The sequence below is a fragment of the Taudactylus pleione genome, unplaced genomic scaffold (genome assembly GCF_031769625.1).
Source record: "Taudactylus pleione unplaced genomic scaffold, aTauple2 ptg000040l, whole genome shotgun sequence".
NCBI classification, from domain to species: Eukaryota; Metazoa; Chordata; class Amphibia; order Anura; family Myobatrachidae; genus Taudactylus; species Taudactylus pleione.
Genome location: NW_028284442.1, coordinates 34,497,244 through 34,513,424, shown reverse-complemented (window position 1 = coordinate 34,513,424; position 16,181 = coordinate 34,497,244). Strand labels below are relative to the sequence as shown.

The window sequence follows — 16,181 nt, the reverse complement described above, 5'->3', positions numbered from 1 at the left end:
TTGAAATGAGTTCTAGAGACCATCTTAACCCACTGCTCCATGCTCCTTCCTCATTCTCTACCCCATCTGTTTCACCCATGTCTATCTGCCCCTCCCCTTTAGAATTTAAGCTCTCACGAGCAGGGCCCTCTTCCCTCATGTGCTTCTCCTTCCCTTATACTATCATTTACTCCTAACTCCCCACAACAGCACCTAACACTTGGTTGCTGGCGTCCTGCTGCTTATTTAAGTGTTATGCAGCAATGCTTATAAACCATGGACTTGTCCGTCATTGTTTTGCACTGTTAATAACTCTTGTGTTTATGTAAGGCGCTGCGGATCCCTTGTGGCGCCAATATATAAAGGATGACGATAATAATAAAGTGCTTCTCCTTTACATACAGACTGATCCGCTAAGTACGATGGGGTATTTTGGCACAGTGCTCCTAAATGTACTGATATTTAGGGGTAGATTTACTAAAGATTCTAAAACAGACAAGTGGTGGCGTTTCCCATAGCAACCAATCAGATTCTGTCTATTATTTCTCTATTGTAGTCTAGAAAATGATAGACAGAATCTGATTGGTTGCTATGGGAAACACCACCACTTGTCTGTTTTAGAAGCTATAGTAAATCTACTCCTTAGTAGATATTTGTGAGCTAACAAACTCACTCTGACTTAGGTGAAGGAATTACGGTTCCCCTTCTAAAATTGGCACATATTGCTGTAGACTTCTTCATCCCATCCGATGCTATTATAACCAGCCTCCGTTTTGCTCTCTGTTCTGTATAGATGTGTTACACAGAGAGTAATTACATGCAGATCCGAGTGCACAGCGAAGTTTCTGACCCAATCACCAGAGAGCACCACACAACCAATATCTTCCACTTTACATTTATGTCAGAGAAAGAGGTCCCGCAGATTGTTCCAAAGACATATGGAGGTGAGTATACCAGCGTACAAGTTATTTCTGTATCATTATTGTATCCAAGGGAATCGTTCATGCAGTGTCTCAATATTTTGTTATCGGGAACCTTCTTTAAAACCCCCCAAAAACATAAATGTCAAACTTCCTTGAACAACTGATTAAAAAAAAAAAAAAAAAAGAACCAAAATAGTCACCTACAGACTGGAGAACCCATCAATATGAGACCAACAACCTATAAACCAGTGCATGTATACAGTATATGGGTCCCGATTCAGGGTTGTACGCTAATGCTGCGGAAGTTGCGAATTTCATTCAGCTGGGGATTTGCGGATATATGCTAATGTCACAGCTGCCGAGACTTGTACTGAGACCCAGCTGCATACACATACGCAGCATCGGACGCAGATCATGCAAACATCAGATCCTTAATTAATCTGTGGTCACCCAGAATGGCTGCGTAGGAGATCGCAGATGCCGAAGATGACACGCTCCCCGTTGTCTCCCCCAAACGCTCCCTGCCTGTCACTCTCACTGCAAATAAAGACTCGCAACGTGCGACTACTGTAATGTACCTCAACACGTGCGCAGTGCGGCTCAGGCACATGAGCAGTGGCGAAACATTGGCACTGTGCACAACTTAAACCGTGGGCATGATTCAAACTCCAGGGTAAATTTTGGGGGTTGCACTAATTGCTGGAAAACAACTATGGGAAGAATTTTGGTAACGTATCCCCCGCTTACACCTGTTTTCCCCCTTCCCCCCCGGTTATTTACTTTGTATAACTGATTCATATACTTTGCACACTGTATAACTGCATGGGCAAAATGCTATAATTCCAACCATGCTGGTGTGGAATTAAACCCCCCTCCTCGTTCACATACTTTACTACCAAAATACAGTATTTCAAAGTCTGCACATGGATCATAAGATAAAGGAGGAGGTTTTTTCTTATCCACTTGCCAGGCGTGGTTGCATTGATCAGGCTGGACTTTTCCTGATATAGTTACATCTGATGCGACCAGTCAGTAATGCCCACTGGGCGTCTGCCGGAAAATAATCTTCCAGCAGCTGCCAATCTCGCAAGGACCTCCTGGCCCCTCTGTACCTCCAGATTCTCCCCCTGTGTGTGCCTGTCCGATGGCACTTACCCCCCTCCCCAGCAGCTCAATTTTTCTGGATTTGTTTGTACAAGCTAATTTCATGCATAATTTAGACTTTTGCCACCCTTAAAAGGCACTGATGCTGCACCATCGGTAGCGGTTGCCCAATATTACGGAAATATTGGTGTTCTGCGCAGAACTCAACCATTAATAGCTAAACCATGAATGGTTTTCTAATGATGATTTAATACTATCGGCTATCGACGGTACAACTATCGATCGCCATCCCTACAGTATACAATAAAAATTGGTATTTTTATGAAATACGGTATTCTGAAAAAAAAAGCCTTCTTTAGTTATATTTATTTTTTTTATAAAATCGTGTTGGATAAGTATTAAATAGATGCTCTTGACCTAATTCAGTCATAAAAAAAAAAAAAAAAAAGACAATTTCTGAGCGTATTTTGGAATAAATATTAGCCGGTTAAGTAGTTATTTGTAACTGGAGGATGCAGTATGTTTCTTGGCTTGGCCCCTTCCTTAGGAATGACCATAGCCCCGGAGCATAGTGTGACAGCATGAGCTCACTTTGTCACCCCATTGGGGTTGTTTTTACAGATGTGTCTTGTGGATCCTCTACCATCAATAACCTGCTGTAACTACTTATCCACATGATAATCACTGGCTATAAATGTCCACTGTGCATCATTGTGGTGCCCCCAGTTCTATGAGAATAGTCATTGCCCCTTCTTAGCCATAAGGACAGACCTCTTCTCTTGCAAACAGAAAATATTTAAATAAGGCTATATAATGCACTAATGATTGGCATAGGGAACAATAGTGTGCCTATAAACACAATTTACATTATTCTCTTGTTAATAACAACATGTCAAAACAGGTAAGCTTTGCTATTGGGATAATTTCCCCTATTAGCCTTCCCTTATACTATACAGGAAGCTCTCACCGGGCTTTGCCAACCCTCAATCCAAAAAATGTCTAGGACACGTCCACCCTGCTCGACCCAGGGCTCAGACCTGATACTCAATTAACATTCCACATCCTGTGTTGTAGAATCCCCCAAAAATATGCTGTGGGCATCTAGCATCGGAAATACCTCACATCAATGGCCAATGTGCCATTAAGCTAAATAAATGTGTATTATTTATTTATCCCTATTCTCCTGTGAGGTAAGAAGGCTCTAGCCATGATGCACAGATATTTGGCCATATTCAATTCGAGGCGAAAAGCCTTTTTCGCCTGTTTTTTTTAAAACATTTTGCCTAAAAAAAAATTGCCAAATTCAATTCCAGGACAATTTTGCCTAAGCGGAAACAGTTCTCCAAAAAAGATTCTCCAATCAATAGCAGGTGAAAAGATATGCAAAATCTTTATTTTGGGGTGCAAATGTGGGGAAAAGACTCAGAACCCTTGGGACAGCCCCCCAAAGGACAAATCTGCAAAAAAAAAAAAAAACCTAAGAACACCCCAAAAAAGACGTAATTTTTGGGGTGAAAATTTAAAAAGTGGGGGGATAAACATAATAAGTAGCGAAATAGACTACTTGGGGATCCCCAAGTATGGGTCAGGTGTTTTTGGGATTGCAGGTGGATTTTTCAAGTTTTTTTTTTTTTCAATATTGAATTTTTATTAATTTTGGTCACAAAATATAAATAACAAGACATACAATAAAATAACAATACAAAAAAAAATAAAAAATAATATAAATAACAGAATAGGGACAGGGAAAAAATTGGCCCTAGAGCCAGAGTACATCAACATAAATCACAAAAATATCAAAGTACTGTTAACATACCGTACAATTATTTACATATAAACAATATATTATAAAAACATATATCAAACAACCGACATATACAATTCTCCCATCATTAAGAATCTAACACCGGCAAAGTAAGGCCAGCAATGCTTTGAGAGCGTCGGGACTCTGCTCGATATTCACTCCAACTGAACCAAATTAATGGATTCTTAACTGAGGTGGAGTATGAGACTCCCGCTATCTCAAAATCACAATATGCCTGTATTTTATCATCTATAGTATCTAATTTTGGTATAACATCTGAACGCCAATGATAAGCAATAAGAGACTTAGTGGCAATTAGAATATGCCCCATCACATACTTATCCCCCACAGAAATATTGCCCTGGTAAACATGAAATAGTGCTAAAAAGGGGTCTGGAAGTATAGCAATCCCAGTCACTTTGGAGATTAACAGAAATACCTGATGCCACAATATATTCAATTTTGGACATGCCCAAAATACATGATAAATATCCCCAATTTGGCCGCATTTGCGCCAGCATTGGTTAGGGAGGGAAGGCCAGATCTTATGAAGCCTGTCGGGGGTTAAATACATCCTGTGACTAAGTTTATAAAACATTTCTACATGTGAAATACACTTAGAAATATGGAAGCATGATTTAAAAATGGAGTCCCAGTCATCTACCATAAGAGACCTAGAGAGATCAGATTCCCATTTCAAGAGAGCCGGAAAAGTTACAGGTTTGGAAGCACTTACCAATAAACTATACCACCAAGAAATACTTTTCTTATATTCCCCCGAGGTAAGCCTCTCAAAAATATATTTTGGGGTAGTCTGCAAAGGCCAAGAGCCTAATTCTAAACTGTGCAACCAATGGCGCAACTGTAAATATTTATAGAAATCTCTTGATGGAATGGAATACAATTCTTGAATGCGGGAGAACGGGAGAATTACACCATTAAGCATTACATAATTCTATGAGGTCACTCCCTGAGCCACCCATGTATCAAATTTCAAATTAGGAATCAAAACAGCTATACTTTTCAAAGTAAGGTTAGTAGTGGGAAGGTGAAACTCATTCAATTTAGCTACAGTTTTATGCCATGTCGACACAGAGGCACTTATTGCCATTGAGAAAGAAGGCAACTGGTTTTTACATGTAAGCGGTAACCATAGTAAATCTGATAATAAAAAAGAATGAGACATATTCCGCTCCAAAAGTACCCATGGTTTAGGAACCTCCAAATCAAACCAATCCCCAAGCTGACATAAAATACATGCCCACTGGTACAATTCTAGGTCTGGAAATGCAAGACCCCCCTCTGTCTTAGGTAAAGACATAATTCGTCTAGACAATCTAGGTTTTTTTGTCTTCCAAATATACTTTGAGAAAACACCATAGAATTTAGATAACAATGACAAAGGAAGTAGCTTAGGAATGGTGCAAAATAGGTACATTAACTTGGGTAACAGTACCATTTTTAAAGCAGCAATACGGCCCAACCAGGAAACTTCCTGTAACATCCAATCAGCTGTTAAAAGTGAACATTTAGTCAAGAGGGGGAGGTAGTTACAAGTCACAGCATCAGCCCCCCTTTTTGGAATCTGAACCCCCAAATATGTAAGACTCTTATCTTGCCATGCATAGTTGTAACCCTCTTTAAGCCTACCCAGAAGCTCAGGAGAAAAATTTATAGGAAGTTCCTCAGTCTTATGGAGCGTACACACGGTCAGATTTGTCAGACTTGTCAGATTTGTCAGATGAACGACTGAACGATTAAACGATTTGGACGATTTGACCAAAGTTTTGAACGATTTGAACGATTGAACGATTTTTGACTGCATTAAAATGAATGGAATCGTCCAAGTCTGACTGCAAACCCATCAGATGTCAGATATCGTTATCTGACAAACGGGAACGCGCATCGTTGATCGTCCATCGTTCAGGCATGTCAGATATGAACGATTTTCCATCAGATATGAACGACTGAACGATTTTTAAATCGTTATCGTCCATATCTGAAGAAAAAATCTGATCGTGTGTATGCACCATTAGCTGTATTTAGTTTATAATAAGACACTCTGGAATATTGTTCTAATATCGTATGTAATGACGACAATGAGGATTCAGGGCTAGTAAGGCACATCAATACGTCATCAGCAAACAAACAAACAGATTTTGTGAGATGAGCTCCCCAACTGAGGACCCTGTATAGCAAGAGTTTCCCTGATGGTTTCTGCCATTGGTTCTATAGCAAGCGCGAAAATCAAAGGGGAAAGCGGGCAACCCTGCCGAGTGCCATTCGATATAGAAAAGGCAGAGGAGAGAAGACCGTTCACAAAAACTTTAGCTGAGGGATGAGAATAAAGGGCCATTATAGATGACAAAGCTCTATCCCGCAACCCAAATAGACTCAGAACCTCAGACAAATAACCCCAATGCAATCTGTCGAATGCTTTTTCGGCATCCAATGAAAGCAATAATAATGGCTCTCCAGATTCAGCAAACAAATCTACCAAGTTAAAAACTTGCCTAGTATTATCTGAAGGTTGTCTACCCAAAACAAACCCAGCCTGATCTTGGTTAATCAATGAGGGTATTAATGGACCCAACCGCCCCGCTATTAATTTGGCATATACCTTAACATCAGTATTCAAAAGTGCTATTGGTCTGTAGTTGGTAACCAATAAGGGGTTCTTTCCGGGTTTGGGAAGTGCCGCAATATGCGCCTCCAACATCTCTCTGGGGAAATATCCTATGTCCGAGGCTTCATTATACACTAACTTGAGAGCTGGAACCAATTCTTCCTTAAAAGTTTTATAAAAAGCATTGATATAGCCATCTGGCCCGGGAGCTTTATCTAAAGGCAAGGACTCTATAGCCGCACTTATCTCCTCCTCTGACCAAGGATTGCCAAGAGATTGAATGAAATCATCCTGTAAAGATGGGAGTTTAATCATACTTGCCGACATTCAGCTCTCTCCTTCCGGGAGGGAGCTGAATGCCTGCATGCTGCGGGGGGCGTGGCCGGGCTATGATGCCGTTTTGGGGGCGGGGCCAGGACGTGACCGCACGATCGCGTCATCGTGGCCCCGCCCCCTCTTCACAATGCCGGGGGAAAGGCATTGTGAAGCAGGGGGCGGAGCCACGATGAGGCGATTCAGTGCGAATCGCGTCATCGGGCCCCCCCGCTGTGGGGTTTTTTAGTAGTAGTTCAGGGGGGGTAGGCGGCAGTCGGGCGGCTTGCCTGCCTTTCCGGGGGGTCGGGAGCGGCACCCAATATTCGGGAGGCTCCCGACCAAATCGGGAGGGTAGGCAAGCCTGAGTTTAATAGCATTCAAAAACCTAGCAATCTCATCCGGCCTAGGCTGAAAAACTTGCGGATCACTAGATAAATTGTATAGTTGCGAATAGTACTCAGCAAAAGTATTAGCTATATCCAGAGGATCCGACACTTTTGCACCAACCTTATTGAAAATCACACGAATTCTCTCCTTGGCCAGTTTCCCCCTCAATTTCCGCGCCAGCATTCTACCCGCTCTATCACCCTGAACATAGAACCTTTGTTTTAGCCTAAATAAGTTCCTATGCACCTCTTGCAATGTGAAACTATTCCATTCATCCCTGACCTTAATCAGATCTTTAAAAATAATAGCATCAGAAGGGGAACACTTATTTCGCTCCTCCAAATCTTTTAATTGAGCTTCCAGAGCAGCCTGTTGTTGTAAATTGACCTTCTTGATACGTGCTGCCGATTGAATAGCTGTCCCTCTAACTACTGCTTTTAATGTACAAGGCCTAGGCGCCATACAAGGTGACCCTAATACCCACTCCAAACAAAGAGGCGCATGATCAGACCATGTCATAGGAAGTATAACAGCCTGCCGGACCTGTTGTAAAGTCCACTTATCTGCCAAAGCTAAATCAATTCTGGAATATGATCTGTGGACATGCGAGTAAAAGGTATAGTCCCGTACTGTCGGATGTTTTGCCCTCCAAATATCAAACAAATCATATTCCGTTAAAAGATTTTGAAAGGCCCGAGAATGGTCCTGCAGCGATGTAGCTTTCAATCTAACCGTGGGGGAAGACCTATCAACCCTCTGATCAAGCACCATATTAAAGTCACCTAAAACCATAACCGCACCCTTACAACGTTTTTGCAAAGCAGTACAGAAGCGTCTACAGAATGCCACCTGTTTAGTATTGGGGACATAGACAGATACCAAAGTGACCAATTGGTCTTCTAATTTACCACTTAAAATCAAATAACGCCCATGCACATCTGCATGTTGTGATTGTAGAGCAAAATTACAGGAACGAGAAATTAAAATAGCTACTCCAGCCTTTTTTTCCGGTCCATTTGCAGTGTAACATTGAGGATAATTATGATCAGAAAACTTAGGCGGAGAAGAAGCAGCAAAATGGGTTTCCTGTATAGCAACCACATGGGCCTTAGCCTTTGAAAAATAACGCAAAGCAAGACGTCTCTTATTTGGGGAATTTAACCCGTTAACATTTAGTGATATAACCTTAACCATAAACAATAGTAATGAAGATATCGCAATTCAGTATATAAAACAATACGTATAAAATACAATCGATGTACCAAAAAGGGGGGGAGGGGAGAAGGGAAAAGAAAAAAAAAACACACATTGAAGAAAAATAATAAAATAAAAACAACAATACAAAATAAACAAACTGAAATAGCTCCCATATGGAACTAGAGGAGGCCACCAATTAGGATGGCACTAACTAGAAAAATGGGGGTAGAGGCCCCTCTTCCACCACTCCTAACACATAAAAACTCCACATTTAAATAAAATCATGTAATTACACTATTATTCTGAAAAAACAAAAAACAAAACAAAGCTTAATGGGAAGTAGCAGTAATTGAACACAGAAAAATCACTGAGTTCCGGCAACCCATTGAAAACTTCTCGCTTAAAGGACATATCCTCTAAAGATGCATCTTACCAGGAACAGTCCAGAATACCTTGGTCGTGGGTACCCATAGAATGACAGCCCAATAAACACTTAAAAATTAAACAGCAAAACTTGCAAAACGAAAGCTGGCCCTCAACCATTCGAACCCACAAGAGACCATTCTTTTTGGATACGAGGACTTGATGTTTTATGTACTGGGTCATCAGACACAATGTTCCAAGAACTAAGTAGTTGAAGACCATCATCTGGAGTAGAAACTATAACTGTGGATCCATTCCGAGATACGATCAGCTTTGTTGGGAAGCCCCATCGGTACAAGACCTCTGCCTTCCGGAGAGCACTTGTAACTTGATGAAACGACCGGCGTTGAGCTAAAGTGGTCGCAGAGATATCTATCTCCAAATATTTGTAAATCTCCCAGCACTGCAGCAGAAGAATCAGTCGCACGTGCAGCTCGAAGTATCGCCTCTTTGATGTGGTAATAATGCAGTCTCATTAGCGTGTCTGGAGGAACCCCAGCTGGGGCATTTTTTGCACGTGGCAAACAATGGATACGATCAACTAAGAACTCTGTAATAGTGGTAGTGGGCAAGAGCTTCGTAAAGATATCCGTAACAAAGTCCTGAAGGTCCCGAAAACCTACAGATTCTGGAATCCCACGTATCTTTATATTATTGCGACGAGACCGGTCTTCAAGATCACCAACTTTATTTCGCAAGGCCGTAACCTCAGATTGAAGCTGCTCGTGCGAGTTAATCAGGTTGTTATGGGATCCAACCACTTCCTCCATCTTAGTTTCCAAATGATCGGTGCGGGATCCCAAGTTATCAATTGACTGCTGACAGGACTGTAAAGCAGTCCTAAACTCCAAGGAAATATCTTCTTTAAAGGACGCCAAAAGCTGTTTCATGGACCCCACTGTTAAAGGATCCCCATCACCAGGGGTAGCGACAGGAGATAAGGCATTAGCGGCAATCGGGGATGACTGTGTTAAAGACATTGGTCCCTTAACCTTGGTGTCACGAGACGCAGCTTCCATAGCACCTTGAGCAGGTGAGCGTTGCTTAAAGAAGCTCACAGGAGGCACCACACTGGACGCACGCTGACGTTTAGGCCCCATTGATGAATAGGGAGTAAAATAGATTAGAGAACACCTGAAGACCAATGAGACGGCTTGATAATACAACAAATCCACAGATCTTAAATAGTGTCAGAACATATAGGAGTGGTGAAAGAAAGTCATATCTTGTTAATCACTGGCCATAATGATAGATAATATAGGATCAAGCAACTCTGTGAAGTATACTCTCCAACTGGGAAAATGTAATACCAAAGCTGCTGTAGACAGGCAGAGCAAATGTGCAGGAAATATTACTTAAGCAGATGTACAGGCACTCTTATTTCCAGTGCTGCAGCAGAGCTTGTCATGCCTCCTTCAAGATGGTTGTTGCTCAATCCTCTGAAGCTCCACTTATTACAGGGACCCACAGGGCATCACTGGGCCCAGTATCAAGATGCAGGGGAGACAAAGGGTTACCTGCAGTCCAGCACGGCAAGAGGGAGAGCCGCCGATCAGCCGCGATCGCGCCTGCGCAGACCGCGACTACCGCCAGGCCTCTAACTTTAGTCCCCGGCTTCAGAGCAGGAACAGGCCCCGACGCTGGAACTCTGTCTCCCGCAGCGGCTCCGGCCTCCGGACGTTCACCGAGTGAGGAGGATGTTAGGAGGAGCCCTGGAGCCCGATGAAGGACCAAGGTAGGTTATTTGGGGCCCCAAAATGTTCCAGTGGAGCAGGAGCTATCTGTGTCCACGTCCTAGTCGGCCATTAGTTAAGCCACGCCCCCTTTTTCAAGTTTTTTTAAAAGTTCACTTTATAGACATAAAAATATGCTAGCACCCATTTTCAAGTACCCCAAATTTGACAGGACTACTTATTTTCACCAAAAAATACTGCTTTATGCCATTCTTCACCACTTTTACCTAGACGCTAATAGCAAGCAATTTACACAACTTAAGTACCCAAAATAGTGTTATTACGGCTATTAGTACACATCTATATTAATTTCCTATGTCAGTGCATCTTTTTCTGGGGTACAGACTGATTTCCCCAATTCTTTCAGTACTTTTCGCCTGTTCCGCATTTGCCTATTTCCGTTTTCGCCTGTTTTGCAATTGAATTAGGCGAAAAGCGGGGACGCGCACGGAATAAATTCGCCTCTGAAATAGGCGAATGAAGCGAACAGTCGGACAGGCGAAAACTTCGCCTCTAATTGAATAGTGTATGTTCCATAGTCCTAGATAAATAAATACTTGTGGACTCTGAGTTCTTCTTAACGCTCTTATGTTCAGTCTATGAACTCAATGCTAGTGTTACTAATACCCATAAAGCAAAACATTTTTTATATTTTTTTGTATTCTGTTAACTAAAGAAAACTTTACTCGGCCTATTTATTTATTAGTTCTGCCCTGCCGTTTCCAGATGTTTAAGGGACGGTCTTATATAAGATCCACAAAGCTTCGCTTTGCGGATCTTGCCTGGGTGGGTTGACGCCATGCGCAGAAGTTTTAAGTGGGTTAGTAGGTAGAAGTAAAGTGATCGCGGATGCAATCACTTCTTCCTGATCACTGGGAGAGGGGCTCTTATTGGAGTCAGTGTCCTGGCGGATAAAATTGGTACATTTGCTAAGATGAGGATTCTTACTATTCGGGGGCAGATCGCATATTTTAATGTAATGATAAACACACCCGATGTGTGATGATAAAACAAAAATCAATAGGTCAAACAAATAACCCTTTCACATTGCAAAAATATCCCGGGATATTGACGGATCAAACTGCAGTGTGAAAGCGCCACTAAAAAATATCCCGGGTAGAGCGACATGGCATTTCAACCCTGCAATTGAGCAGGGTTGAACACGAGAACAAGCCAAGTTGAAGTTCAGTGTGAACAGGCCCTACCTGGGTTATCCAACCCAGGACTCCCCAAACAACGCTGATTGGATGTTCCTGGGTCTCACTTGATGATGTCAGCAGCCAGACACAAAGGCAGCACACTGCAGACAACAGCAGAGGCAGCATTTCGGCAGTCTGAAACGGATTAATACCAATACTGTCACTACAGTGATGGCTAATTGGAGTGGAGAAGACTGTACACTAATGCTGCTAGAAGCTGCATCATGCTCTCACTAGCTGGATCAAAGCACAAACACTCATGAACTCAGGGCTACACAGAGGTAATCCATCAGCCATGATTCATGCAATGCTGTGAGCAGTCCCCACCACTCCCTTGTGTTCCATGTTGTGGTCTTATCTGGTGAGCCTGAAAGTCAATTTTTTTTTGTGAAAGGGGTCGGAGTCAAGTTGGATCTGTGCTTAAAATCATGGGTCAGAGCCGGGTTTGCGATGTGAAAGGGGGGTATTAATGTTACTCTGGGTGAAGTTAGCATACCAAAAATATTTGGTCTGTGCCTGTATTTTTATAATGTGTATATATAAATATATGTTATATAAATAGTTGCGTTTTCCTATAAATTCATTTTTGTTTCTTTTGATTCAGAATCCATGCTATATTTAGATGGAAAACGACATTTTAATGCCGCAGTGCAAAGTAGAAATGGTCAGAGTCCCAGCTTGTAAGCCATTTGCGCCATTCTACAGATCATACCAGGACTGCAGTATGGAAAAGACTTTGCTCCTAAAGAGAGAACATGCACATACAGTATAAGAGAGTGTGACGCCTTCCAGTTTAAGTGCGATTTTGTATATTCATGCTTCATTCTGTAGGAATATTTTAAAATGTATTCTATTTTTTTTTCTTCAAAGCAAGTATCAGCATTTGTAAAAACCAAAACCTTTTCTACATGGGAATGCTTTCTTGTGGTGTCATTATTATTTTTTCAGCTGACATTGGTTGTTTATAAAATTATCTTTTTCTGAACAACTGTACATATAGCCATTATTTAAATAGTGCAGTACTGTCTGTACCGCTCCTATTTTTCTGAAAATAATGTATCATTGCTCAAACAGTTATTGGTCATGCTTAAGGTACACATTTGGGTCCCTCTATTGGGATAAATGAGAGAATGGGAATCTGTATGGAATGCTGGTGCTCAGGATCCCAGCTGTTAGGATCCCGACGCCGGCATCATGAAAGGACTAGCATACTGACACTTGTTGGTTGGTATGCTAACCCTCCCCCATCCCTACCCTAACCCTCCCTCTTTGGTGCCTAACCCTAACCTCCCCCCCTAGGGCCTAAGCCTGACCTCCCCATCCCAGGTGCCTAAGCAGTACCTAACCCTCCCCCTAACTCCCAATACTTACCTTTGGTATTCTGGCGGTCAGGATGCGGTCGCCGAGCTTCTGACCGGCGTCGGGATTTTGTTGCCGGTAATAGGAGGGTCAACATCCAGACAGCTGGGATGCCGAACGCATACTAAGAGAATGTCATCAAATATGGCACAACCCAATAAAAATACATAAAGTATATAAGATTGGCTGAATCTGAGGCTGAACTAGCAAAAACTAGGATGAGTGCTGCATTATGTAGTAAATAAAGTGCAGTATAGACAGGATGTGATGGTAGTAGTCTCTTGCTAGTAAGGTACAGTGGATATGGATATATATGGATGGATATATATATATATATATATATATATATATCCTTCTTGAAATTGCGCTCATTTTTTAGTTAAGTCTGAAATTAAGATTGAACCTCAAAGGTAATTAGCATTCATCTGCCAGCAATTTTGATTAACCCCAAATAAAGGTCAGCTGTAGTTTTCTTGGCTGCATCCTACTAGGCCAGCCATAGTCTGCAAGGAACTCTTGCAACATCTATGGGAACTCATTGATGAAAGGGGAATAAAAGTGTTTCAGAGATATTACTACATTTACCATGGAACACTATGAAGACCATAATCAATATGTGAAGAAAATGTGCTGTAACAGGGACATTGCCAAGATCAGGACGTCTCTCCAAAGTTAAGGACAGGACAAGAAGAAAACTCATCTGGGAAGTCTGCCGTGATGGTAAAGGAGCTGCAGGAATTTCTTGTAAGAACTGGACGCTCCACGTATGTGGCACAATCCCCCACATTCTGCTCATGTCAGGACTATGGGATACCGTGGCAAGATAACACACCTCTCACAAAAAATATCATCCAAATACATATACATTTTGCAAAGAAAACTAAAATTTGGTCACCTGAAACCATATGGAAAATATCTTCTGGTCTGATGACACAACTCATTACCCAGAGAACACCCTACATTATGTGATTTCATTACCTGCCCCCAAACTGCATGACTTCCCCTTCCAATGCTGCAAATTCATAATTCTAGCATAAAAGGTCCCAGTTAATATTCTAGAAAGGCCGAAACATTAAGGGTCTGAGTTGGACGCAGTGGTTTCCGTGTGCATCTTCTGTCGTGACTTTATGATAACACTGCTACAACGCCCTTCGCTGGTGACTGTGCAAGGGCTGAGACGCCCACTTTCAGCGTCTTTAGAAGCTCATAATACCGTTTGGTGCATCTTTAGATACAACCATCTGTTGCACCATCCAAACTTGCACCTGTCCCATGCGAGGTGCAGATTTACCGTCGGTGTGATCTCCAATCTGAGCGTCTGAGTTCACAACAACTTCAGCGACACTCCCGCCACACCAACACAACATGTCCATTAGACGGTACATCTTAGTGCCTCTGAATAGCCACCTGCCAGTCGCCAGCCAGGAACGCCCAATACATTTCCGAGAGACTCTCTCAATCGGCCCTGCAACTTTGTACCCGAAAGCTGTGTACACACTGATAGATATATCGCATCGCCGAGTGTGTACAGCTGATATATCTGTGTAGCACAGCAGATGGCTGATGTATCTGAAAGATATATCTGTTATCTGCTGGTGTGTACGGACAACCTGCCGATCGCCCTTACGCATGCTACAGGGACCCAGCGGTGATTGACAGCTTAACTGTAGTGTGGGCGAAAACTCATACAACCATGGGGAGAACATACAACTCATGGCCTCAGTGCTGTGAGGCAGTAATGCTAACCTGCCTGTAGCATGGGATACGGTCTAAAGATCTACAGTAAAAAGGTAGACAATGTCTAGACACCAGATGTTAGACAACCAAAATGTCGACACACTAAAGGTCGACAGGTACAAAAGGTTGACATGCAAATGGTCGACACATTATTTTTTTCGTTTTGTTAGGGTTAGGCACTAGAAGGGACGGTTAGGGTCAGGCACCTACCACGACGGTGAGAGTTCTTCACCCTAACCCTCCCTCCTGGTGACTATTAGGGTTCGAAAAAGAAAAAAACATGTCGACCATTTGTACCTGTCGACCTATTGTCTGTCTAACATCTGGTGTCAAGACATTTCATACAGTGGGTGTTGAAACATTCAAGAAAAAATGGTTCAACTACAAAGAAGAATTCCTTTTTGGTGCACTCTTTTCTGACAATACTATATAATACTTAGCTTTTAATAATCAAACAATATAAAATGGACTAAACAACAAAAACAGTTTGCTTATTTTCAAGCTTGATCCTGCAAGCAATTTTTAAACAGATATTTCTACTGCAGGGTCCATAGGTTATCCACGGGATACCTTGGGGGTATAGGCGATGGCGGCAGACATCTGGGCACCACAGAGTTGTTTTCAGCCTCACAGGATGCACTGGGGTCCCTCTTCTATACCCCGCCTACGAGCCTCAGGCATCTCAGTTTTCGTCGGTGCCCGGCTCAGAGTCGGAGGCACCTGTACAGAGGGGGGGCTCTGTAAGGCCCCTGAAGTTTCTTCTAAGCAGCTGTGGCTGCACACTAATGAGTGCACAGTATGGACAGTCAGTACTGACGTCCATGAACCCACTCCTACACCCCGCTGGTACCAGAACGCTAGTACTCATCCGGGGATCCTGGTGGGTAACTGGGGTCACAGCTACTGGTGACCCCCGGTTACCCGGACTGTGGCTGGATTTACGGGGGCATAAGGTAAGCGGCGGGGTCCAGCGGCAGGTCCCCGCTGAACTACACAGTCCAGAGTCCCCAGGCAGGGGGCTCCCTGGGGACTGGCTGCAGCATGGAGCCAGGCCCTATACACCTGCGCTTCCACTACCCCCTGGGACAGCGGACCGGACGATGTCAGAAAACGTCCGGCGTCCTGGGGGTTAAATGCATGCCAGGGGAGCGCGCCTTCCCTGCATAGCAGCTGGCGCCTTCTCCGCTACACACTGCCTTTCCACTGCGGTCTGGCATCTGCAAGCGCTCCTCCCCCAGACCAGCCTCCTTTCTGCTCCTCGGCGGCCATTTGACTTGGCAAATGCTGGACGCGGATAATGGCGGCATCGTGGTCTAGGTCCCCCTGCATACCTCTCTGGCTATAAGGTCAGAGTATGCAGCGCTGTTTCCTACCAGGCTGATGTCTGTGTAGTTG

At 43.0% G+C, this 16,181-nt stretch overlaps 1 protein-coding gene across 3 annotated transcripts in view; it reads left to right on the top strand.

The window, feature by feature from the left end:
- Positions 1–12,644, top strand: part of ACOT9 (acyl-CoA thioesterase 9) — a 93,364-nt gene extending 80,720 nt beyond the window's left edge. For all 3 annotated transcript variants that reach the window (XM_088455372.1, XM_088455370.1, XM_088455373.1), the window contains 2 exons: positions 773–923; positions 12,295–12,644. In XM_088455372.1, the coding sequence (XP_088311498.1) occupies positions 773–923; positions 12,295–12,374 (231 nt within the window). In that variant the 3' untranslated portion in view covers positions 12,375–12,644. The remainder of the gene's footprint in view (positions 1–772; positions 924–12,294) is intronic.
- Positions 12,645–16,181: the final 3,537 nt, after the last annotated feature.